This window comes from Ictalurus furcatus, chromosome 22, assembly GCF_023375685.1.
Source record: "Ictalurus furcatus strain D&B chromosome 22, Billie_1.0, whole genome shotgun sequence".
In the NCBI taxonomy this organism is placed as follows: domain Eukaryota; kingdom Metazoa; phylum Chordata; class Actinopteri; order Siluriformes; family Ictaluridae; genus Ictalurus; species Ictalurus furcatus.
Genome location: NC_071276.1, coordinates 6,530,556 through 6,557,478, shown reverse-complemented (window position 1 = coordinate 6,557,478; position 26,923 = coordinate 6,530,556). Strand labels below are relative to the sequence as shown.

Here is a 26,923-nt window from a genome sequence, read left to right as displayed (position 1 = left end):
TGCTTGGTTGGAATGAAGGAGAATGCATGTGTCTCAGTGCTCGCAGAAATGAAGTGCTCTCATGTACGACAGTTTCGAATGCCTCTGTTAACACACAGCTCACGGCACCTTGTGCTCATTTTTAATGACCACACTCACTGATACGTGCTCAGGTTGGCTTCCCTCGTGCTTCTCATTAAAGATACAATTTAAACACAATAAGATGTTTTATCAGGTTATTTGTATTGTGGGGAGATGCTGTAGTGGCTCCTCGTGAGCACAGTTTGCAGTCTGCTTTACTTTGATTGTCGTCATTAATCAGGAAACACGTTCAGATCACTGGCATTTCATGCTGTCTGGATATTGGATATTGTGGTGTGAATGATGGTACCAGATCAATACCAGTCCTGGCAATGACTCATCCCTGATTTTGTACGTTAAATTTGACCCGAGATAACAACATTACAGACACTGATAACCCATAACGTTGAAACCACTAATAGGGGAAGTGAATAACTTTAATTCTTTTGTTACAGTGGCACCTGTTACGGGTGGGATATATTAGGCAGCAAGTGAAAAGTCAGTTCTAGAAGTTGATGTGTTGGAAGCAGGAAAAATGGGCAAGCGTAAGAATCTGAGTGACTTTGACAAGGGCCAAACTGTGATGGCTAGACGACTGGGTCAGAGCATTACTGGGGGGAAAGATAGCACCAGGATGCACTATGGGAAGAAGGCAAGCTGACGGAGGCAGTGTGATGCTCTGGGCAATGTTCTGCTGGGAAACCTTGGGTCCTGGCATTCATGTGGATGTTAATTTGACACGTATCATCTACCTAAACATTGTTGCAACCAAGTACACCCCCTCATGACAACGGTATTCCCTAATTTCAGTGGCCTCTTTCAGCAGGATAATGCGTCCTGCCACACTGCGAAAACTGTTCAGGAATGGTTTGAGGAACCGGACAAATACTTCAAGTTGTTGATTTGGCCTCCAAATTCCTCAGATCTCAATCCGATCGAGCATCTGTGGGAAGTGCTGGACAAACAAGTCAGATCCATGGAGGCCTCACATCACAACTTACAGGACTTAAAGGATCTGCTGCTAACGTCGTGGTACCAGATACCACAGCACACCTTCAGAGGTCTTGTGAAGTCCATGCCTCGATGGGTCAGAGCTGATTTCGTGATATATAAAGGGGGACGTACACAATCATAGGCAGGTGGTTTTAATGTTATGGCTGATCTGTGTAAAATCCACACAGAATGTAACCACAGCGATTGCAGCACATCGCTTTGTCATACAACAACATTAACTAGACCATGTGACCTCATTACTAGCCATGCCATATGATCATGAAGAAACTCTTGAACAGATATTAGCTCTAACCCCGCATTTCTTTCAGGAGCCTCATCTGGTTCTCTAAGGGTATATTAACTTTTTAACGATAATGGCACGTGCTCTCTCAAAGACATAAAAACAACCTATTCTCTCCCAGAACATCAATAATATTTTTATTTACAGTTTCGTATTAAACTGTGTTTCATTCCAGGCTTGTAACATCCTCTTAAATGCTCATTTAACTATTCATCCTTTAATTAAATACTTATTAATGGGCAACAATATGCTTGTATAAATGTTTTCCAGGTTAAGGAACATCGGCAGTAACCGCAGTAGCTGATATTTCATGGCACAGGATCTGACTTATTGCCTTTTTTTGTTTCTTGTCAGGAAATGTAGCTCATCAGCGAATTTATTTTAAGCTCAACCACAAGGAATATACTACTCCTTCAAAACCCTATCAAATGACGTAATGACAATCCATACTGTCACGTACATAAGGAATAAAACCCGTCAGTGGTGTGCTGTTATAAATAAATAAATTAATTAATTAATTAGTAATCAATGACAGGGTGGTGTGATGCGCCCTGATGTGAAGCAGAGTTACTGTTACCGTCCAAAAGTTGATTATTTTCCTTTAACGTCATGTCCCAAAGTGCTTTATTCCTTTTACAGCACAGCAATTTTCCAATTGCTACAATTTCTATTCATTAATGACTGACACACTAGTTATATTACACGCTGTGGAATGTCTGCAACACAAATTAGTTCCTGTTATCACTTACACTGCTGCAACTATAAAAGATTAATCTCACACTTTCTCTTAAAGTTACGACAGAGTAAAGTACTCCATCCTTAAGACTTTCCAGTTGTGAAAAACATAAAGTTACAGCTCTATGTCTGATTGTTACAAAGCACCGACACAGGAGACTCCTTAGAGAAATGCTAAATAAACATATCCTCACTGGAAACTTCACCATAATCAACTATTATGCATGTTTTTTTAAAAAAAATCTGTTTATATGGAACATCCAAAATACAAACCCCAAAATTTGTTACTGTAGAAATGATAACGTATTCGAATGAGGTGGGATTCAAACCGCCAATCCTGGAGGTGTGAGGCAAACGTGCTAACCACTAAGCCACCGTGCCCCCCACACGCTGTATTGTGGACTTGATATTTGATTTGGACAAGAGCACCCTTACTGAACTTACTGACATCTGTAAAAATCTATACACCAGGGTACATCCCAGGTTATTAGAGTATTCCCATCATAAAAAAGAATTTCAACAAAGTACCGAAGTACTGGATCAGCAGTCATACAGCCCACTACTAAGGACTAAACATCTGGATTTCGGAGGAATGTTCAGGCTGCTCTTCCAACCGATACTAACAAAGCAGAATGTGCACAGCTTCTGCCTGCCCTTTGAATCAAAACAGATTATCTGGTGAACAGTATTAGGGAACAGTGCCATCTAGGCAAGTAAAGATACACTACATCATAGAGGCACTGCTGCTGGTGGGTTTCCATTAAATCTTTGAAATGTGGGGACTGTATGTGTCTCTCTATATGTGTAAGGGCCTGGTAATTTATGAAGCCAGAGCAGGCCAAAAGGTGCTAAAGTACTGGAGGGAAATAACAAAAGAGCATCGCCCAGCATTAATTTAATGACCACTATCTAGACCAGAGCCCAAGATCTGGAATCATTGCTTTTCCACTCAGTACAAAGAATCGTCTGAGATCGGCATTCTTGTCCAAATATAAAAAGCGTGAACCCAGCTGCTGGCTGAGGAGACTAGTTTTAAACCCGAACATCTCAGATGTTTTGTAAGCCTCGGCTGTTGCTTTAATAGGATTCCAGAACAATTTGGACATCACTGGAGGTCTGGCTTTCCCCTGGCACAGCGTTAAAAGCAGCGTTATAATCCCTGACCATGCAGATTTCGGGAAGTTTGTAGTGTTCTCCAAATCCTTTAATCAACCATTCCCAATGTCCAGCTCTTATCTAAGCGTAGCAGCTGGGCTGATATGCTGTAATCTCCCAGCGTTGTGTTAGAAGAATGCAAAACGGATCACGTTAAAGAGACGGAGCATTGATCAATAGCTGCTCCACATATGGCATCCACGGTGTTGCATCTTCTGCTGTCTCTCCCCCCACCTTCAATTGTTTTTGGCTGCAGATCTTATTGGACATTCACTGAGCAATCAACGAACAATTTGTAATGCGGCTCAGGTGGCCTTATATTTCCAAGAGGTATCGTTTGACTTTGTGTGGAACCCTGCATGCAAACATTTGGTAACTTGTACATGATTAGGGCCCTGTTCTCGTCGAGCATGACTTTCACATCAGACACAGAAAGAGTGAGAGAGGAAAACATGAGATGGAGAGAGAAGGAGGAAAATAGAGATACGATCAATAAACGGATACATTAGAAGATGCCATGGGACTGGCTGGGCATGCGCATATGGGACAGTTCACATTAGCCACTGCAGGCCAAAGCCAGACAGGCACATTTTCCTTCCCCCTCTCTTTATCCACCATACGGCCAAGTACTGAAGCCTAATACAATTGAAGAGATACCATCTTCATCTACAGCCTAGCAAACCTGACAGAGCAATAGGCAGCTCATTTTGTCCAAACCCAGCAAACATTAAATGCTGTACTTAGCTTAAGCCATACACAACAGCAGAGACTCAGGGCTTCCAACCAGAGAGAGAGGAGCCCCTGGCTCTGAATGGATCTGCCCCCTGCAGCCCTGTGAAAAGTGAACATGGGTAGCATTAATCCCAGCAGGAAGTCCTACAGACATGACACGTCCAGTGCCAAAGCAGTGTGCTTAATTAGTGAGCAGGTTCCTTCTAGGCAGCCAAGGCCACGACCTCCTCCAGGGGGAATAATGAGCCAGGCAATGTTTGGGACCTCTGTGCGCTGATTGCGGCCTCAGTCGGGCTAAACTGACAGATTGGGGTGACCGGACAGTGAACCGTACACTTGGCAATACTGAGCTGCCACCCGAGTCATGGGTTGGGCGAATCCCTTGTTTTGTGTCGCTATCTGTTTTCAGGAAGTAGGTGCGTTTTGGAAGGAGTGATGGGGGAAGGGTTGATCAGTTCATGTTAACTTTGTTCCTCAGGCAGTTAGGGAAATTGAAAAACTTATTCAAAGAACAGGGACTTAGTAAATTTAGAAAAGGGGCGTTCACTTTTTAGGCACACAGCTAAGCGAAGCTATCTAAGTAATGTTGAAGAACAAACATGTGATGAGGAACAAAACTAATGGACTGTGAGATCACCTTTGCTCAAGAGATTGCCTGGTTGTTTTATGAGTTGCTGTTTCAAAAATCTGTGGTTTGCGGGAGTTAAAGTGGCGAGGAAAGAGCGTGGAGAAAGCAACAGGGAACAATTTCATTTGCAGCCAATTTTGATTCACAGCTCATAAGTGAAAATCAGATTTGAGAAGAGATGCAAGTCTGGAGATATTTGCAATTTGCTTACAACAGTGCTGACTTCATTTTAAATGCTGAATCAACAAAAATCACTTTCAACCGCTAAAGAAATTCTGCGCTAAAGAAATTGTGCTAAATTATGTCTCGATACACTTTTCTGAGAGTATGGAAAAATTCGCTGAATGCTAGCTGAAGTTTTCAAAAAAAGTAGCTCAATGGATGGTATTTTACTCATTAATCAGCTAGGGTTGGTAGCAAATGTTGCCATGTTAAAAGTCATGATTTACTTAAAGTTACTGTAAATATATATATATATATATATATATATATGTGTGTGTTTGCTCTGGATTTCTTTCTGTCCTTATATCCTACCCTGTCATTGCTTCCTTGGAAGGAGGAGCTAAGAAACAAGGAAATTCAACATGGAGGTTCAGCTAAAGAAATAAGAAGCACCCAGTGGCACTGATGGAGCTTGCTGTTAGCTCACAGGAAGGCTGAGGAGTCACATGATGGTGTAAGGTTGCTGTTATGGGTCAGTGATGCCACCTGCTGGTAGCTGGTTTCAACTCGGGAAGTCTTTTCTCACGGAGCTGAATTGGAGCCGGTAAGCCGTCACAGCTCAGGGAGAATTACTCAGGGTTTCCACACACTTCAGTAAGGACCGACAGCAGGGTTTTGTGGAACTCACAGGGTACTTAAGGGTGGGTGATATGTCAATAACATCATCAGGCCTTTCTACAATACACAACATATATATCATTATACACTCATCGAGCATTTTATTAGGAACGCTATACTAATACTGGGTAGGGCCTGACTTTACTCTCAACACAGCCTCTATTCTTCATGGCATGGATTCCACAAGATGTTGGAAACATTTCTTTGAGATTGTGGTCCATGTTGACATGATTGCCTCATGCATTTCCTGCAGCAATTGCACTTTCATGCTGTGGATCTCTTATTCTACCACATCCCAAAGGTCTTCTATTGGAATCAGATCCGGTGACTGGGAAGGCCACTGAAGAACATTGAACTCATTGTAATGTTCATGAAACCAGTTTGAGACGACTTTTGCTTTGTGCATTATCATGCTGGAAGTAGACATTAGAAGTTGAGTAAATTGTGGCCATGAAGAGATGCACACGGTCAGCAGCAATACTCAAACAGGCTGTGGCAAGTGATGATTGATTGGTATTAAGGGGCCCATAGTGTGCCAAGAAAACATTCCCCACACCATTACACACCCTCCACCAGCCTGGACTGTTGACACAAGGCAGGTTAGATCCATGCATGCATGATGTTGGCACCAAATTCTGACCCATCTGTGAACCTCAGCAGAAATCGACATTCATCAGACCAAGTTATGTTTTTCCAGTCTTCAACTGTCACAGTTTTGTTAACCTGTGTCCACTGCTACACTTAATCAATCAATACACTTATAATCAATCATTGTTATATCCACTGAGAAATATTATACATATACATATGCTACTATAGTTCCTTTTTACAAGTCATTTAAACATCAATAGGAGTAAAACACTTGTAAAGATTGCCGGGTTATAATCAAAGTTTAGGAACTTTTCTCTCAATTTAGCCTAATTTCCACTTAACAAATTTCCAAAATATCAGCAGTATTACATCTTTAACAAATGCCTTTTAGGTTGAGCGGGAATGGAGGGGGAAATCAACCTTATGTGAGTGAATGACAGTTTTATCAGGGTCTACAAACACCTTTCTATAGATTTGTGTTGAGCTATAATAGAATCTTGAATCCCTCCCAATATGGCGGATGTGTTGACGTACTCAAGTAGCTAGCGATAGCGGCTAATGCGCCCCCTGCTGTTGTCTGTGGTCTACGCACGCACACACACACACACACACACACACACACACTTTACACAAACAAACAGAATTAAATTGAGCGTTTATGCGATATTCCTCACAGACTAGGCCGCTCTAGTGAGTTGTAACTTTCCTCATTTTAAACCTACCGCTAATTATATCTAAACTTCTATCTAGAAATATTTAAAGTATCCGAAAACGGAAAATAATATTTACTAGCGAAAAATATTAGCTGCAGCGTTTCCTTTATAAACAGTGTCTGTTTCCGGGGAGAACACAGTGTGGGTTTTGTATCAGTTTTATGGCTTTCACAAGGTTTAGAGAACTTACATTAAAGTCGTGTGTCTTGTCGCTGATGCTTCTGGTTGCTACCCAAAAACACGCCGGTGCACCTTTCAAAATAAAAGCGTGTGGTTTCTATGTGGCCTGTAATAAATACACGATGGGGCGTGCTGTCATAGGAAAATAATCAACGTCGGGGTGGTATGATGGCCGGAAGTTGATTCTTTTATAATATATAACAGCACACCCTGAAGTGTTTTATTCCTTTTATATCACAGCAACTATTCCACTTTTTTTTTTTTTTTTTTTCACTTTTTTTTTTATTAAATAAAGAAGGAAAATTTGTTTATCGTTATATTTAATGGTGTAGAAAGTTCAAGACAAGTTATTTCCTGTAATCACTTACATAGTAGCCTAGTAGTAGTAGCCTCTCTTGTTTCTGTCTCTTAAGTTAATACGACTAAGAAATGCAGCTTGTCATGTTAAAGAGAAACCGGCATCGAAAAAGTCCTTCATGTAGACTTCCCATATCTGAAAACATAACAACGTAGCAAATGTGTGATATTTTTCATCATTATATTATTGTTGTTGCTGCTGTTTCCATTGTTGTTCCTGTTGTTGCTGCTGTTGTTGTTGTTGTTGTCATTGTTGCTGTTGTTATTGCTGTTGTTGTTGCTGCTGTTGTTGTTGATATTGTTGTTGTTACTGTTGTTGTTGCTGCTGTTGTTGTTGTTGTTACTGTTGTTGTTGTATGGGGTTTGCCCGTCTTAGTCACTCTGCAACTCCCCATGTAGGATGCTTCCAGACCCTTCCTATTTAGGTTTTCCCACGCTGTTATAAAAGCCTTATTACTCCTCAGTTGTCTTAAATGTCTTTCAAAAAACTCTCAAGTTTTATTTAGCAAAAAGTAAGTAGCATGCTTTCTTTCTAAATGTCTGCGCAGAAATGCTGGTTTCATGCAGTTATGAGAGAGTACTTTTGCACATATACACATTGTGGCTGGGGATTTTCTTCACTGCCAGCATATGTAAAGCCCAAAGAAATAAATTTCTCATCATATTTGCGCCTCTTTGGTGGTTTTTCTGCGGATTGCTGGTGAAGAAGAGGTGGCGTTTCAACTTCGGATACACTGCTGTCTGTATCAGTGTGAACTGTGTTAGTAGCACTGGGTACACTTACGCTTGCTACGGATGTGGTGTTAGAGGGACCTGGGCCACTGCTGTCAGAGGACTGCGGTTGTGGGCCGATATCTTTGTAGCCACTTCTCCATTTTAATGTTACGAGCTATTACTTAACTTCATCACATAGCCGTGTGCTGGCGATAAATGACATACAGTAAGATGCGCACTGACGCATGACTGTGAGTGGATGCAGTTTCGACCGTGAAAGACAAGATAATTTGATTGGATGTCATGTATTTGACCTTTAGAACATTGCAATTTTGCTGTTTGTACACTGGAGGGGGCACAAGTTTATTTTTGGGAGTGAGAAAAACATGAATTAGAATTTTAATTTTATTTAGTGAGGCAGAATTAAATGAACAGTAAATTTTGCTCCCGTACCCCCTCCGTCACCTCGCGTATCCCTGGGGGACAAGATTTTAAAACCTATAGTAATTAACCTATGTAACAGATTTTTAAACCTATTTCTAGACATTTTAAATAATTTCAAGTTAAACATTGTTTATTTCATTTGCTTCTTTTAAGAAATGAATGTTTTTAAGCAAAATTATCTGCCAATAGAATAACTTTAATAATAATAATAATAATAATAATAATAATAATATTAAAAATAAACCTTTAGTAATAAATAAACTGATTAAGGATCATTTGCTACCTATTTCGGTTATATCATATCATATAAAATCAAATGATATTTGGATTCTAATTCAAAAATGTATCTCACATTCGAGATTTGATGATCACATATTATACTGCAACACTGTTGAATTCTTGAATCTGATTGGTCAGAAGGTGTTGATTCATTGTAACCAATATTCTTGTAAGGAATAATGCTCGACACACCGTGTCAGTGTGAAACACCAAGGCATGAAAACCTGGACGTGAGAAGTAAAGCTTGTAATATTAATAATACCGGTTCCTTTTATCACTGTTTTAACAGCTCTGTGTTTGGATTGTATTACACCTTGTTTCTAGGTCACCTTGTACAAAACTGTTGCCAAGTAAATAAATGTAAATCTACACCACTGCTCTTCTTAGGAGAAAAATAACATGAAAATGTTATCAAAAGAAGTCTCACCAATGATGTCTCATCAATGGCTGTCCTGCACTATTCTGTTTATATGCTATCCTAGTTTCTCCTTTGTTTGTTTCTGTTCTCTGGTGTTCCTGTGCTTATATATATATATATATATATATATACACAGTGAGGGAAAAAAGTATTTGATCCCCTGCTGATTTTGTACGTTTGCCCACTGACAAAGAAATGATCAGTCTATAACTTTAATGGTAGATTTATTTGAACAGTGAGAGACAGAATAACAACAAAAAAATCCAGAAAAACGCACATCAAAAATGTTATAAATTGATTTGCATTTTAATGAGGGAAATAAGTATTTGACCCCTCTGCAAAACATGACTTAGTACTTGGTTTAAAAACCCTTGTTGGCAATCACAGAGGTCAGACGTTTCTTGTAGTTGGCCACCAGGTTTGCACACATCTCAGGAGGGATTTTGTCCCACTCCTCTTTGCAGATCTTCTCCAAGTCATTAAGGTTTCGAGGCTGTTTGGCAACTCGAACCTTCAGCTCCCTCCACAGATTTTCTATGGGATTAAGGTCTGGAGACTGGCTAGGCCACTCCAGGACCTTAATGTGCTTCTTCTTGAGCCACTCCTTTGTTGCCTTGGCCGTGTGTTTTGGGTCATTGTCATGCTGGAATACCCATCCACGACCCATTTTCAATGACAGTTCTTTTGTGTTTCTTCCATTTGCGAATAATCGCACCAACTGTTGTCACCTTCTCACCAAGCTGCTTGGCAATGGTCTTGTAGCCCATTCCAGACTTGTGTAGGTCTACAATCTTGTCCCTGACATCCTTGGAGAGCTCTTTGGTCTTGGCCATGGTGGAGAGTTTGGAATCTGATTGATTGATTGCTTCTGTGGACAGGTGTCTTTTATACAGGTAACAAGCTGAGATTAGGAGCGCTCCCTTTAAGAGTGTGCTCCTAATCTCAGCTCGTTACCTGTATAAAAGACACCTGGGAGCCAGAAATCTTTCTGATTGAGAGGGGGTGAAATACTTATTTCCCTCATTAAAATGCAAATCAATTTATAACATTTTTGACGTGTTTTTCTGGATTTTTTTGTTGTTATTCTGTCTCTCACTGTTCAAATAAACCTACCATTAAAATTATAGACTGATCATTTCTTTGTCAGTGGGCAAATGTACAAAATCAGCAGGGGATCAAATACTTTTTTCCCTCACTGTATATGTATGTATATATACACAGTATCTCACGAAAGTGAATACACTCCTCACATTTTTGTAAATATTTGATTATATCTTTTCATGTGACAACACTGAAGAACACTTTGCTACAATGTAAAGTAGTGAGTGTACAGCTTGTGTAACAGTGTAAATTTGCTGTCCCCTCAAAATAACTCAACACACAGCCATTAATGTCTAAACCGCTGGCAACAAAAGTGAGTACACTCCTAAGTGAAAATGTCCAAATTGGGCGCAATTAGACATTTTCCCTCCCCGGTGTCATGTGACTTGTTAGTGTTACAAGGTCTCAGGTGTGAATGGGGAGCAGGTGTGTTAAATTTGGTGTCATCGCTCTCACACTCCCCCATACTGGTCACTGGATGTTCAACATGGCACCTCATGACAAAGAACTCTCTCAAGATCTGAAAAAAAGAATTGTTGCTCTACATGAAGATGGCTTAGGCTATAAGAAGATTGCCAAGACCCTGACACTGAGCTGCAGCACGGTGGCCAAGACCATACAGCGGTTTAACAGGACAGGTTTCACTCAGAACAGGCCTCGCAATGGTCGACCAAAGAAATTGAGTGCACGTGCTCAGCGTCATATCCAGAGGTTGTCTTTGGGAAATAGACGTATGAGTGCTGCCAGCATTGCTGCAGAGGTTGAAGGGGTGGGGGGTCAGCCTGTCAGTGCTCAGACCATACGCCACACACTGCATCAAATTGGTCTGCATGGCTGTCGTCCCAGAAGGAAGCCTCTTCTAAAGATGCACAAGAAAGCCTTCAAACACCTTGCTGAAGACAAGCAGACTAAGGACATGGATTACTGGAACCATGTCCTGTGGTCTGATGAGACCAAGATAAACTTATTTGGTTCAGATGGTGTCAAGCGTGTGTGGCGGCAACCAGGTGAGGAGTACAAAGACAAGTGTGTCTTCCCTACAGTCAAGCATGGTGGTGGGAGTGTCATGGTCTGGGGCTGCATGATGCTGCCGGCACTGGGGAGCTACAGTTCATTGAGGGAACCATGAATGCCAACATGTACTGTTACATACTGAAGAAGAGCATGGCCGCAGGGCAGTATTCCAGCATGATAATGACCCCAAACACATCTCCAAGACGACCACTGCCTTGCTAAAGAAGCTGAGGGTGAAGGTGATGGACTGGCCAAGCATGTCTTCATACCTAAACCATATTGAGCATCTGTGGGGCATCCTCAAACGGAAGGTGGAGGAGCACAAGGTCTCTAACATCCACCAACTCCATGATGTCGTCATGGAGGAGTGGAAGAGGACTCCAGTGGCAACCTGTGAAGCTCTGGTGAACTCCATGCCCAAGAAGGTTAAGGCAGTGCTGGAAAATAATGGTGGCCACACAAAATATTGACAATTTGGGCCCAATTTCTTTGGGCCCAAAAATTCACTTAGGGGTGTACTCACTTTTGTTGCTGTGTGTTGTTGCTGTGTGTTAATGGCTGTGTGTTGAGTTATTTTGAGGGGACAGCAAATTTACACTGTTACACAAGCTGTACACTCACTACTTTACATTGTAGCAAAGTGTCATTTCTTCAGTGTTGTCACATGAAAAGATATAATCAAATATTTACAAAAATGTGAGGGGTGTACTCACTTTTGTAAGATACTGTGTATGTATGTATGTGTATATATATATATATATATATATATATATATATATATATATATATATTTATAAGCTCTTAGTTGTTGTTATTTAGTATGATCACTTATTATACCATAGCACTGTTCAGTTCTTGAAACTGATTGGTCAGAAGGTCTTGATTAACTTTCTATAACAGCATCAGTGCTTTGTAAGCGTCAGTAAGTTTTCTGCCTTAGGAAAGACTCCAGGACAGAGGACTTTTCTGGTTTTCTTAGTTTTCTGGTTTCTCGCTGGTATGACAATGTGCGTTTATTTGTTTTGTTTTGTTTTGTTAACTTAAAGAAAGAGAAAAACGTGAGGTTACTGAGGGAATTACTATAATGTAAGACATTTCATTCTGAGTTTTATTTCTTACCAACCTGCAACTGTTTTGGTGATAAATGTATTGTAAGTATATAGTGATCAAATTAAAATCATCAGCTTCTTTAGATTTATTCTTAGACAGTGTTATAAGCATAGATCATAGCTTATTTCCAATACCTCATCACATGAGTGAATAGAAATAGAGAAATTGTTTCATTGAATAAATCAGTTTTAATAAATAAAGTGCTTCAGTGCACACGTCTCTCTATTACATACCAGCTTTAAAATATGACTATTTATAAAATATTTAAGTTTGCCTTAAAAATATTACTATGTTATTGACTCAAACTACAGCTAAAAATAATATTTAAATCGAACAAGTATAATAAATACATCAAGTATTTTGTTTGTTATCTTAAATAAAATTAAATATCTTTCACATGTGCTAAATTCATACAAACAAACATTTAATCATTTATAATTACGTGTCAAACACTTTAATAAACTATTAAACAGTGGTCAGAGTGCTTTACACATGAGCAAATAAGAGAACAAAGAAAACTTTTTTTTTTAAATTTAGTACTGTAAGTAATAAGATTTATAAACCTATTTCTAGACATTTTAATAATTTTCAAGTTGTACATTGTTTATTGCATTTGCTTCGTTTAAGAAAAAATGTTGTTGTTTTTTTTTGAGAAAAAATGATCTGCCAATAGAATACTGAAATAATTGTGAAATTTACTGATCATTAAGGATCATTTGCTACCTATTTTCCGTTATATCGTATCCAGGAATATACCTGGAAAGCGATAATAATCAACTCATGTTGCTGTCATGTGAATCATTGACAGGAAAAGGATTAAAGGCAACATTTCCAGTCATTACACTTCCAGTCATTACAATAAAATGCGCTCCCTAGTCAAGCTGTCTTAACAGGTGATTGATTGCTGCAGCAACTCCCAGAACTCAACATCAGCCTGAATAAATAAAAGATATAGAAAAGACCAACATTAATGTTTCACATTACACAAAACGTCGGGGTTACGCATGTAACCCTGTTCCCTGAGAAGGGAACGAGACGTTGCATTTAGCATACCAGTATGCGAAGCGCCTTGCGCGCGTGACCGGTATCTGAAGCTTGTGTAAAATCACGCCTCTACTTATAGGCCTGCCATGATCAGGTGACGTGGCAATTAAGCGCGTCGCATGATATATATATGGCACCTGTTAACCCCGCCGCCAGCCTCTATTATCTGAAGCGAAGACGCAATTCACAGGCCTGCCCTGATATGACAGAGCTATGCAATGTCTCATTCCCTTCTAAGGGAACAGGGTTACATGCATAACCCTGACGTTCCCTTTCAAAGGGAACTTCGACATTGCATTTAGCATAACAGTATGGAAACGGGAATACCCACTCCGTCATACCGAGGGTACGGCCTGTTCAAAAAGACCCAAGCCCGAGGGTCACTGCAAGACACTCGGGCCCGGGGTGTAATGAATATCCAGGCTGTAATAACGAATGAATGTGTGTGGCATAGACCATCCTGCAGCAGCACACACATCCTGTAAGGATACCCCTTTGGACAAAGCCTTCGAGGAGGCGACCGCCCTAGTGGAATGAGCCCTTATGCCCAGAGGTGTGGCGAGACCGCGCGCCTTGTAAGCCATAGAGATTGCTTCCACTATCCAATTAGAGATGCGCTGCTTTGACACAGCATCACCTTTACTGTCGCCGCCAAAGCAGACCAGCAGCTGCTCCGACTTACGCCACTGGCTGGAGCGGTGGACATAAGTACAGAGAGCCCTTACTGGACACAGCAGGTGCATCCTTTCTTGTTCCGGTGTGAGGAACGGAGGAGGGCAGGAAGCCTGCAACACCACAGGGTGGGCAGCCGATGTAGGCACTTTAGGAATATAATCCGGCCTAGGATACAGGGAGGCCTTGGCTAATCCAGGGGCAAAGTCAAGGCAGGAACGAGCAACAGAGCGAGCTTGTAGACCTCCCACTCGCTTGAGAGATGTCAGGGCCAGAAGAGCTACCTTTAGAGTCAGAAGCTTCTCAGAGGCTGACTCTAAGGGCTCAAATGTGGCCCCTGAGAGACCTTCCAAGACCACAGAAAGGTCCCAGGAAGGTATGCACGGCCTGCAGATGGGCCTCAGCCATCTTACACCACACATGAACCTCGAAGTTAGAGGATGTTGCCCCACAGAGGCTCCATCAACCCGGGGCGTGGCTGGCCGAAACAGCGGCCACGTAACCCTGATTGTAGAAGGAGCCAACCCTGCTGAGAAACGTTCTTGTAAGAACTCCAGGACTGTAGGTATTGCACAGTTCACTGGGTCTAGCTGACGTTCCTCACACCGCAAGACAAAAAGCCACTACTTGAGCACATACAATTTCCTTGTGGATGGTGCTCTAGCTTTTAACATGGTCTCTACAACCTCAGTTGTGAGACCAGAATCTATGAGCTGGTGCCCCTCAGGGGCCAGACCCACAGTTTCCATAGTTCTGGCCGAGGGTGCTAAATCAGCCTTCCGGCTTGAGACAGTAGATCCCTGCGGATGGGAATCTCCCAAGGAGTACCGTCGAGCAAGGAAGTTATCTCCGAGAACCATATTCGAGCTGGCCAATAAGGTGCTACTAGCAGCAGATGTTGACGGTCTTGGCGAACTCTCGCTAGAACTTGTGGGAGCAGAGCAATCAGGGGAAAAGCATATATATGTGACCTCGGCCACGTGTGCACCATGGCGTCCAACCCCAGTGGTGCGGGAGGAGTGAGGGCGAACCACAGCGGGCAGTGTGTTGTCTCCTCAAAGGCGAACACATCCACTTCTGCCTGTCCGAACCTCAGCCATATGGACTCCACCACTTGTGGATGGAGCCTCCAACCCCCAGCCCTAAGCCCCTGCCTCGACAGGATGTCTGCCCGGAATGTACATTGCACTCACTGACAAGATCTTTCCCTCTGCCCATAGAAGGATTAGTTGCGCCTGCCTGAACAGGGGACCCTCTCTGGTGGTTGATATATGAGACCACCGCTGTGTTGTCTGACACAACTAGCACATGGTGACCTCTCAACTGAGGAAGAAAGAATTTCAGTGCTAGGAATACGGTCCGCAGCTCTAGGTGATTTATATGCCACTCCGGATGAGGCCCGCTCCAAAGACCGTGAGCTGGACAGCCATTTAAGACCGCACCCCAGCCCGTGAGGGACGCGTCTGTCATTACTGTCTTGCGGTAAGGAGATGCCCCTAGAGTGTGACCCGGGGCTAGAAACTGCGGGCACCTCCAAATACTCAGAGCACGTAAGCATCGCCACGTGACACCTATTGCTCTCGGGGGTTTCATCCTCGGATGAAGCCCCCGACTTTTAAGCCACCACTGAAATGGTCTCATGTGCAATAGGCCCAATGGTATGACGCTGGCTGCTGCTGCCATAAGGCCCAACAGTCTCTTGTAGAGACTGGAGGGGATGCACAGACCTAGCTTTATCTTGCTCAAAGTTGATAGGATTGATCCTATGCGTGTTGGGGATAGAAACGCCCTCATCGTAGTAGAATCCCATATAACCCCTAGAAAAGTTGTCCTCTGCACTGGAGAAAGCATACTTTTCTTGAGGTTCAACCTGAGCCCCAAGCTCCTCATGTGGGCGAGAACAACATCTCGATGTTGAACCGCCTGTTTCCTGGATCGTGCTAGAATTAACTAGTCGTCCAGGTAGTTTAGTACACGGATGCCCTGGAGTCGCAAGGGAGCCAGAGCAGCATCCATGCACTTTGTGAAGGTGCGAGGGGATAAAGCTAGCCTGAAGGGAAGAACCCGAAATTGGTATGTGTTGTCTCCAAACGCAAACCTCAGGAACTTCCTGTGGCTGGGCGATATTCCTATGTGGAAATATGCATCTTTAAGATCTGTCGTCACAAACCAGTCCTCAAACTGAATCTGTGGCCCAATAAGTTTGAGCGTCAGCACCTTGAACCTGTATGTCCGAAGAGTTCGGTTCAGATGACGCAGATCTAAAATTAGCCGCATACTCCCACCTTTTTTGAGGTCCAGGAAATAATGGCTGTAAAAACCTCCCTCCCTTAGGGAACAGGGTACATGTTCTATGGCCCCTTTGTCCAAAAGGGAAGTTACTTCCTGCGCTAACGTCGGGCTCTGGTCTGTGCTGACTACTGTGGTGAGCACACCTCTGAACCGGGGGGGTCGAGCTATAAACTGGACCCGGTAACCCTTTTCTACGGTAGACAGAACCCATGAAGACACATTTGGCAGTAGTTTCCACGCTGCCCGATGGTCTTTTAGTGACGTTAACTATTTCACATTCTGTTGGAGGGAAAGCATCAGATTTTCGTTGCCCTGTGACAGCTCTCTGACCAGAGAACACTGAAAACATGGGGACCGCCTTGGCTAGGGGAGGCCCTACAGTAGCACTGGGAGCTACCTGCCCTAACAACCTCATGTCCCCTGATACGTCCCTCCACGGCCCCTCGGGACTGCTCTTCTTTGACTGCTTGGCCTTTATGACCATTCTCAGATCAGGCCTAGTAGCAGACCACGACTGTGCTAGTAGCAGACACCCGGTTCCCCTGGCTGCCTGCGGGGGTTGGTGGGCTGCCATACTCGCCTTGTGGGTCTCCCTCGCACTAGTGCTTCCTCAGGCTCCACTCGTGGATGCCCGGGTGAGCTCGAGACAACAGGGAAGGAACTGGCTTTTTTGAGTGCCACCATATGTCGAGGTCACTCAGCAGGTCTACTTGGTAGGCCTGCAACACTGTCATTGTCTGCAGTGACCCACAAGCAAGACTACTACTGCATAGGCTTGCCCACCCATGCCACGGGGGCCTTACACGGTGCTTTGGACGGCAAAGCTGGCCCCCCTAATTACCTGCCATCGATGGAGAGAGGTAGCTCACAAGCTACTCCTCCACCTTCAGCATAGCTAAATAGCCATGCCGTTCATTCCCCACAATGGCCGAATAATCCAACATCGTGGGGTTATAAATACGGCTTATGCATGGTTTTCCGCCAGAAGCCTGATATTTTGTCATGCACTTCTAGAAGAAAGGGGACTTTCTGCAGTGTGAGGGATTTACTTTCACTGGGGAGAAAAAGGCTCATCCAGCCTTAGTAATCACTTCAAGCAGATCTTTATATGCTGCTCTCAGTTTTTTGCACATCCTTCTGGCTCCTCGGAGTCAGAGAGGAATTATTACTATTATTTGTGTGTGTGTGTTTTTTCCACTTTTTTTTTCTTCCCCTTTTGGCTTTCCATAGAGGAAGGAGGAGTCGCGACGCGAGCTCCAAAATCCGGCGGAGAGCCGAACCCAAAAGACAGAGCAAGAGATAGAGCAGCGCTCGTCTCCGGCTCCATAAGAGATCCCCCAAACCTGAGACGGCTAACTGCCTTGGCAGCGGCCGGCCAGGATCCACGAGGCTCTGAAACCCGACTCGCTTCGGCTTCCGAGAAGAGCACGAGTCGCTAGCCGAGCTGCTTAATGTAGGCATTACCATGTGCTGCCTCTCGAGGCTGCCATCACATGCTACACTCCTAAACACTTCACCCAGAAAGTGTGCACTTTTCCCCGTGATGAAACGGGAGCAGATGTAACACACTTCCTGAATTCTTTCACTCATTACTTCCCTCTCTTTTCTTTTCTTCTTTTCTAAAAAAGGGATAGAAAAGTTTAGAGAATTTGAGAAAATATAGAGTAGAAATGAAGCGTTTTTGTCACACAAACAACAGACATGCAGTCTCACTGAAGATAATAAGGCTGGCGGCGGGGTTAACAGGTGCCATATATATATCATGCGACGCGCTTAATTGCCACGTCACCTGATCATGGCAGGCCTATAAGTAGAGGCGTGATTTTACACAAGCTTCAGATACCGGTCACGCGCAAGGCGCTTCCCATACTGGTATGCTAAATGCAACGTTGAAGTTCCCTTTAAAAGGGAACATACAGTAGGGTGCGTCTCAATCAGCTCCCTAGATCCCTAGGTGGTGAATCAGTATATGTGTACATGAGTTCGGGCACTGGTAAAGACCTTGACTGACTACACATTAGGACACTGATGACTTAATTTCCGGTAATATGACTACGTACTCGCATTGTAAAACATCACCACTGGCACTTAACCACAACATGCAGGACGGACATCTTTCTAACATTATGTGTCATATTCATTTGTCTGTCATGGTATTCAAGCAGGATCGTAGACTAGTTACAGTGAGGGAAAAAAGTATTTGATCCCCTGCTGATTTTGTATGTTTACCCACTGACAAAGAAATGATCAGTCTATAACTTTAATGGTAGATTTATTTGAACAGTGAGAGACAGAATAACAACAAAAAAATCCAGAAAAACGCACATCAAAAATGTTATAAATTGATTTGCATTTTAATGAGGGAAATAAGTATTTGACCCCTCTGCAAAACATGACTTAGTACTTGGTTTAAAAACCCTTGTTGGCAATCACAGAGGTCAGACGTTTCTTGTAGTTGGCCACCAGGTTTGCACACATCTCAGGAGGGATTTTGTCCCACTCCTCTTTGCAGATCTTCTCCAAATCATTAAGGTTTCGAGACTGACGTTTGGCAACTCGAACCTTCAGCTCTCTCCACAGATTTTCTATGGGATTAAGGTCTGGAGACTGCCTAGGTCACTCCAGGACCTTAATGTGCTTCTTCTTGAGCCACTCCTTTGTTGCCTTGGCCATGTGTTTTGGGTCATTGTCATGCTGGAATATCCATCCACGACCCATTTTCAATGCCCTGTCTGAGGGAAGGAGGTTTTCACCCAAGATTTGACGGTACATGGCCCCGTCCATCGTCCCTTTGATGCGGTGAAGTTGTCCTGTCCCCTTAGCAGAAAAAAAACCCCAAAGCATAATGTTTCCACCTCCATGTTTGACGGTGGGGATGGTGTTCCAGGGGTCATAGGCAGCATTCCTCCTCCTCCAAACACGGCGAGTTGAGTTGATGCCAAAGAGCTCCATTTTGGTCTCATCTGACCTCAACGCTTTCACCCAGTTGTCCTCAGAATCATTCAGATGTTCATTGGCAAACTTCAGACGGGCATGTATATGTGCTTTCTTGAGCAGCGGACCTTGCGCGCGCTGCAGGATTTCAGTCCTTCACGGCGTAGTGTGTTACCAATTGTTTTCTTGGTGACTATGGTCCCAGCTGCCTTGAGATCATTGACAAGATCCTCCCGTGTAGTTCTGGGCTGATTCCTCACTGTTCTCATGATCAATGCAACTCCACGAGGTGAGATCTTGCATGGAGCCCCAGGCCGAGGGAGATTGACAGTTCTTTTGTGCTTCTTCCATTTGCGAATAATCGCACCAACTGTTGTCCCCTTCTCACCAAGCTGCTTGGCAATGGTCTTGTAGCCCATTCCAGACTTGTGTAGGTCTACAATCTTGTCCCTGACATCCTTGGAGAGCTCTTTGGTCTTGGCCATGGTGGAGAGTTTGGAATATGACTGATTGATTGCTTCTGTGGACAGGTGTCTTTTATACAGGTAACAAACTGATATTAGGAGCACTCCCTTTAAGAGTGTGCTCCTAATCTCAGCTCGTTACCTGTATAAAAGACACCTGGGAGCCGGAAATCTTTCTGATTGAGAGGGGGTCAAATACTTTTTTCCCTCATTAAAATGCAAATTAATTTATAAAATTTTTGACATGCGTTTTTCTGGATTTTTTTGTTGTTATTCTGTCTCTCACTGTTCAAATACAACTACCATTATAATTATAGACTGATCATTTCTTTGTCAGTGGGCAAACATACAAAATCAGCAGGGGATCAAATACTTTTTTCCCTCACTGTAGTAGATTTTTTTAAAAAACATTAAAGTTGTTAGACTCAAATAAACAATATATAGAACATCAAATAAAGTTAAAAATCACTAATGTAAGTAATCATTTGAGAGCTACAACAACAGCGTTCGTCCACCACATTGTTCGATCTGAGAGGCTTCTGAAAACATGGCATCATTTTCAGTAAGGGAAAATAGTGAACATCTATGCTCCTAGGTCTTCGTGGTGCATTGTGGGATTTTTTAGGGAGTGAACATCCCAGTGCACACTGGTAGGATTTCACAATTGAGACAGCCCTTCAAATGGTCCACTCCCTGATCAGTGTCCTGATTAGTGAACTATGGAGCTGATTGAGACGCACCCATAAACTCAAATCCATTACCTCACAAACAAGTCTATAAACTTCTGATTGCAAATTCATGACAAAAAAAAGTTTTGTTCAGTCATGTGCTGATTATTTTAAAACAGGTGCAAGAACAGAAATACGGAATGAATATAATGAATAATATGGATTAACAATGGTGGCTACACACTGATTTACACTGCAAACATTTTATGGTTATGCTATGGTGTCAGTGTTTTTCCATACCTAATTCAGTTTTCCTGAAAGTCAAATCAAAATTTCATAAACTATGTAAATAAACAGGTTGAGAAATGAAAAAATCCTGATTAACTGGCCAAAGATTTTGGTGCATCACTACAGTTGAGTGTTAAAAAACAACAAGACTTAACAGTGTATGGTAGAAATGCTAAATGTTAGCATTTGGTATGATTTCTGATGAGTTTGATATGATAACGTGAGATTTAAACCACATACAGTGCCCTCCACTAATATTGGCACCCTTGGTAAATATAAGCAAAGAAGGCTGAACAAAAAATCAAAAGGTTAATCAATAAAGACTAATTTTCACAGCATCCTTTTTGTTCTTGAACTGTGTAAACAGTTCTTGGTCCTGGATTCCGATTAATGGACCTTATGGTACTACGGCAGCTCTGACTACACTGTAAGCACAGATACACACTCGGGGCTGTTCTTGATGGGAAATCATCTAATCTGACCTGTAATTCTTCCGCCAGTTTTAAAATATCGTCCAGTTCCTCTTTCTCTTTCATGTCACTCGTCCTGGACTCTGGAACATCACCTGCTTTCCAGTATGGATCCTGATCAATCGGATGAGCGTATCCGACTGAGTCGTCCTGAGGAATGAGTGGGAAAATTCATATTAATATTATTTACACATCAAGGTTTTACTTTTAATTGTTTGACCTCCCAGCATTCCCTTCATACAGCAACATGTACCATCAAACCTTAACATGCCTACACTGGCTAAAATAACGGCACTAGCCATTTTTAGTGATCAGAACAGTACATAAACTTAAAAAGGGTTCTCAGTTCTTACAGGGTAATAGCCACAAGGAGAGTAGGAAGCAGCTGGTTGTTGAAAGCTTGGTACTTTTGAATCCAAGAAGTCTGGGCTACGGCACTGATACACTGGGGGTGTGAAACATTGAAGGTTAATAAACGATTCATTTCTTGGTAAGAAAAACAACACATCACTAAGATAGATTATTCAGGAATGATATTACAGCTCCTGCAGCCCCTCTGCACACAGTTTTTGTTCATTCTTTGCCTACTGTATTAAATAACATGTTGAAATGTCAATATTTAATGGTGAAAAAGTCAATTTGTTTTATTCCTGAGTTGTACAAATAACCTGGAAGATATGTAAAATGATAAACCATGAATAAGCCACACTAAATCAACAACAATGCATTAAGCTGTGCCTGCATCTGCTGCATAAAGCAAAATATATACATATATATATATATATATATATATATATATATATATATATATATATATATATATGTATTTTAAAAGTCCACCACATTGCCAAGCACCACAGGGTAATAATCACTCAATTAATGTTAAAAATGAGTTTATGCATGGCATTGTGGGACTTCCTGCTTATAGGTACAGACTAATGACATGAAGGACAATCATGTTCTGAAAATGGACTGTAATGGTGTTGATACCCCACTCCTGTACACTGCCACAGCCCTTTTTAATTTTATGCTGAGAAGTTTGAGCTGGTGAAAGGGGATACATTCAAGTAAAATATTAGTTGTTAGATAAATATTATTAGCTGTTATATTTAAATCCGGCAGCATTTATTAATTTTTACAGCATTTATTTTCTATTCTTACTTTAGAACTACGTTGTTCAGGCATTAAACATATAACAGTTGTTAGAATGACTCGTTAGAAGACTCTGAATATCTGAATTATGCACTGAAGGTTTAATATCAAAACATAGAATTACATTGACTGATATCGGTTATCTTAATTTTTATCTATTAAAAATAGATATTTGGGACAAAAGATAGATAGATAGACAGATAGACAGATAGATAGGTAGACTGAAACGCCAACATTGAAATTGTGAAACAATGGACTGGGCTCCATCCTAAATTGCATACAATTAAACTACACATCAGAATAATACATTATACTACTGTATTTACTAAAGTAGTGTGCAAATCGATTGCTTATACTAATTAAGGCTGAGCTCACAACTATTATAAAGGGGACAAAATGTATTAAATCACCTGGTGTGTGAAACCCGTGCTGTGAGTGATGAGGCATGACGCCCTGCTGCATGTGCATGACGCTGGAGGGATGTGCACTCGGCGAGTCCACTGGGAAGTGGTAGGACACAGGGACCGGCACAACGTTGTTAGTATTTAAAGTAACTGGAGAAGGATCAACATGGCCCACTACAAATGCTTGGGAGGATTTGGACGTTCTGTCGCAGTCCTTCTCCTGCTGAGGGCCATTACAGGGATGATGGTAAGGGGTTCCCTGATGTCCAAGCAAGACTGAACCTGAACAGATAGAGACAAGTGATCCTGACTTGGTTAAAGTTGTTACTGAAATGAATGAATGTATATAATCTGTCTATTCTTTTTATCTGCTTGTTGAAACACTACCAACCTGTTTTCATTAAGGCAGAGGTTTCCTGTGGCGAATTCAACATCACATCATGGAAATGGTTTGTCTTCCTGGTTGTCACCTCTATCCCGGCGAGCTTGGCCTTGTTGAGACGCGTGAGTCGCTTTAGTTTGAGTAGAAGCTCAGGCTTATCCCGTTTGAAGTACGGGTTGTAAAAGTGGTGCAGTTGGGCCTTAATGGATGAGATGTTGGGTTGCTTGTCTGAGATGTCACGGTCTGTGCGTTTTTTTCTGAAGCCGTACAGGTTCAGCTGGCGAACGAAACTGATGAAGTCCGTCGTTCTGAAGTTCTCGGTCACCTGCCTGGGTTGGGACAATAGCACTTCAGCTTCGAAAGGTAGCTGATGGATGAGTATTCCTTCCCCGCTGGCATCCCACCAGATTGAGTGAATCTGAGGATCGCTCACCAAATGCCACAACTTGCCAGGGAAGTAGATGGGTTTGTTCAAGGTGACAAAAGTTGTTCCAGCGATTTCCATACCAGCTAAAAAGATTTGTAGCCAGCTGGGTGAAAAAAAAGGAGACTGAATGTAACAATTACTCTCTAGCACTAACTAGATAGTAGGTGGCTAGCTAACACATAACACATTCATCTTCAGTAACAGCTGAAAATCACTAACAATAACAAGCTATAGCATTAATGTTATCAAAATTGACCGTTAGAATTGTCAAGCAACCTGGCCGTAGCCTAAATATTCAAACAAAAACAGACCCAAAGTAATTTCTAAGAGCTACATGATCACATGTGAAATATTTCTTATATATGAGCACATACACCTGCTATGTGGTCCATTTTGATAGTTCTCTGTTCCCTTATCGCCTCTCAGAGCCATTAAAACTGGTCAGGAACTGTTATGCGCACGCACCGGCCTCGAGCGTTTAAATTCAGGAGACTGGGCAGGTGGAGGCGCCGGACAAATTCATGAATATTCAATGAGCTCGCGTGGATTTATCCAATCAGAGTAACCCGTACCTGTGACGTCGTTCAATCCCAAAGTAAAGTCCTGGTGCGTATTTACGTGTATCAGAAAATAGTGAGGACGCTAATCGGCATGTTTTGTAGGAGAAACGGTGAACGTTTAGGTCAGCATTGGCAAACATACTTTAATATAAAAGTCAGTTCCAGGTTCCAGGATGTAACACTATAATATGGTAAACCCATAATCTGGAAAACTTTGATTGAATTGCATCCTGTTTTTCTTTTGATGTTTATGTATGTAGGCTCATCACTTAGGTATGATTATATCAACCTATGACAAAACAATGCCGTGCCTTACACTTTTAACTTTTCAGTGGATATTACAGAAATACTTAAGTTCATAACAGACTGTAATGATTGATTGAGAAATATAAAATGTATATCCATCCATTTTCTATACTGCTTATACTACTGGGTGTCGGGAAACCTGGAGCATCGGGCACAAGGCGGGGTACACCTGTGAGGGAAATTGTTCATTCTTACTTTATAATAGTTTTGTTCTTGTTCTGTTTCATTCTCAACAGAGGATAACGCCTAAGAAGGCCATGTCATGTCACTTAGATCAGTACAGAATGTTTATCTGCTATACAGAGACACAAACATGTTCTTCTGCTCAAGGTTCGTTTGCACATCTTCTAAGACCCTGAAACAAAGCCTGTTTGAACTGCCTCAAACCGCTTATTGGTACACAGAAGTGTGCCATGCTCTGCGTTTCATATCTATAGTAGTGGTTCAGCACAAGTGCTTCAGAGCGCTCTCATTATTCTATCCTGCTTTATTCTATCCTGTATTAACCATCTTTCTGTAATAAATCTTTTTTTACCTTCAGAGGACTTCAGAGGTCTGCGAGTGTTTTCTTGCTAATTTCCACGACAATTTGGCGTCTCCTGGCTGGGCTGCGTGAGTCTTCTCAGGTTTTCTGGACAATAGTGGCCTCCCCACTAACTGGTAGGAGTCATCAAGAATTTAGAATTTAGAATTAGAATTATGTCATAGTGTATTGCTGTCATAGTGTATTGCTGTCATAGTGTATTGCTGTCTGTGTGGAAGGGACTCAATGATATAAGAAATGCATGTATTACATTGAGAGAAGTATTACATGGAGCGGTTTCTTATAAGGAGTTCCAGGAACTTTGCCTCTGCGACGGCAGAGATATTGGTGTTTCTTAGATCACAGCTTCAAAACTAAGATATATACCGACGGGTATATATATAGAGAGAGATAATAACGGTAAAAATATTTGCTAATGGAAAGTGTCTGGTTCGAGCAATAAATAAGTAAAGAGAGTTCTTATTAAGAAGCGCAGTATTTTTGTGGAGGATTATCATCAAGTGGCATGCCCCAGTGACTCATTCCATCATATCAGTGGTACATGATACGTTTGGCAAAGTTAACAGACAAGTAAATTTTACTGAGATAAAAAAATAATAATAATAATAATAATAAAGAAATTATTAAAAAAAAGAAGGGAAGAGAAGACTAAGTCCTACCAAATGGACTGGATTGCTCTATTGAACCTATAGGTTATATCAGGGGTATTCAAAGTGGCGGCCGCCAGGGGGCGCCCGGGGGTCCTCAACAATTAGGTGTGAAAAATAAATAAATACATGATTTTCTCTTTCTCACTCACACACACACACACACACACACACACACACACACACACACACACACACACACAATCAATTCCTAATGTAATGTAAAGATGTAAGATGTAATTATTAATAAAAAGGGGGAAATATTCAGAAGTCTGTATTTTTAATGTGTTTTAAAGACATCTTGCAAAAGGGTGGCTTCGGGCAAATGTTAATGTAATTTGGGGGGCCTTGCCCTGGAAAAGTTTGGGAACCCCTGGGTTATATGATTAATTGAATGTCTAGAGATTTGGCACACACTAGAACCTTTTCTCATGTCTTTGCATGAGAATGCATATTCACTTGATTTTCATAGCATGTTAAATTGATTAAAACTTTGAAAGTTACAGAAGCTGTAATTTTTTTTTTTTTTTTAAATGTGGGAAAAACATATAGCAAAGCACATCCTGTGACACATGCTATGGTATGTACAGGGTGTTCATATGTTGGTCCAAATATTACATTTATGCGAGTGAACTACAGAGAAGGCTATTTGAACCACACTGTAAGTTGATTGTACTTAAAAATTTGAGGAAATACTCGATAACTTAAGTGAACTTAACTTAAACATTCCAGCCCTTCCAACAATTATTTTTAAGTTCACTGCACTAAATTCCAAGTTGATTTAACTCAAAATCATTTGTAATATCAATTGCTCCCTCTAATTACTCAACTTAGTTTCTTAAGTTAAATTAAGTAAACTTTAAATGCATTAAATAAATATATATATATAAAATGTTTTATTTCAACTGAAATACTTTCATTTGAAAATACAATACACACAGTCAAGAAAATTCTGTGAAATTATTTGCCAAATTTTACTTCCTAAAGATGTGGTCTTCTGAACTATCAGTGTGAGGAAACTTGTCCGTAAACATGTTATTCTGACAGTGCAACGTTACAAAGTTTCTCTTTTTGGCATTGTAGCTGAAAATATATATAATGTAATGTAATGTAATGTAATGTAATGTAATGTAATATAATATAATATAATATAATATAATATAATATAATATAATATAATATAATACAATACAATACACACACACACACACACACACAGTGAGGGAAATAAGTATTGGATGCATCAACATTTGTTTCAGTAAATATATTTCCAATGAGACTATTCACATGAAATGTTCACTAGA

At 41.5% G+C, this 26,923-nt stretch overlaps 2 protein-coding genes across 4 annotated transcripts in view; both read right to left on the bottom strand.

Annotated features, from left to right (window-relative positions):
* LOC128625467 (uncharacterized) overlaps positions 1 to 7,403 on the bottom strand; it is an 82,128-nt gene extending 74,725 nt beyond the window's left edge. Inside the window, exon 1 of the mRNA XM_053653782.1 lies at positions 6,939 to 7,403. The gene's annotated coding sequence lies outside the window, so the exon portion shown is untranslated. The remainder of the gene's footprint in view (positions 1 to 6,938) is intronic.
* A 5,168-nt stretch (positions 7,404 to 12,571) lies between these two features.
* On the bottom strand, positions 12,572 to 25,366 carry LOC128625468 (heat shock factor protein 5-like). Of its 3 annotated transcripts, none has more exons than XM_053653785.1 (6): positions 24,964 to 25,366; positions 23,145 to 23,665; positions 22,760 to 23,035; positions 21,551 to 21,642; positions 21,210 to 21,347; positions 12,572 to 13,299 (listed from the first exon to the last, which is right to left on the bottom strand). In XM_053653785.1, exons 2-6 carry the CDS (start codon positions 23,638 to 23,640, stop codon positions 13,252 to 13,254), a joined length of 1,050 nt encoding a protein of 349 aa, XP_053509760.1. In that variant the 5' UTR covers positions 23,641 to 23,665; positions 24,964 to 25,366; the 3' UTR covers positions 12,572 to 13,251. The 3 variants fall into 3 exon arrangements, with proteins under 3 accessions (XP_053509760.1, XP_053509761.1, XP_053509758.1); XM_053653786.1 differs by lacking the exon at positions 12,572 to 13,299 and adding an exon at positions 17,395 to 17,992; XM_053653783.1 differs by lacking the exon at positions 12,572 to 13,299 and having other exon boundaries at positions 20,847 to 21,347.
* Between the last annotated feature and the right edge of the window lie 1,557 nt (positions 25,367 to 26,923).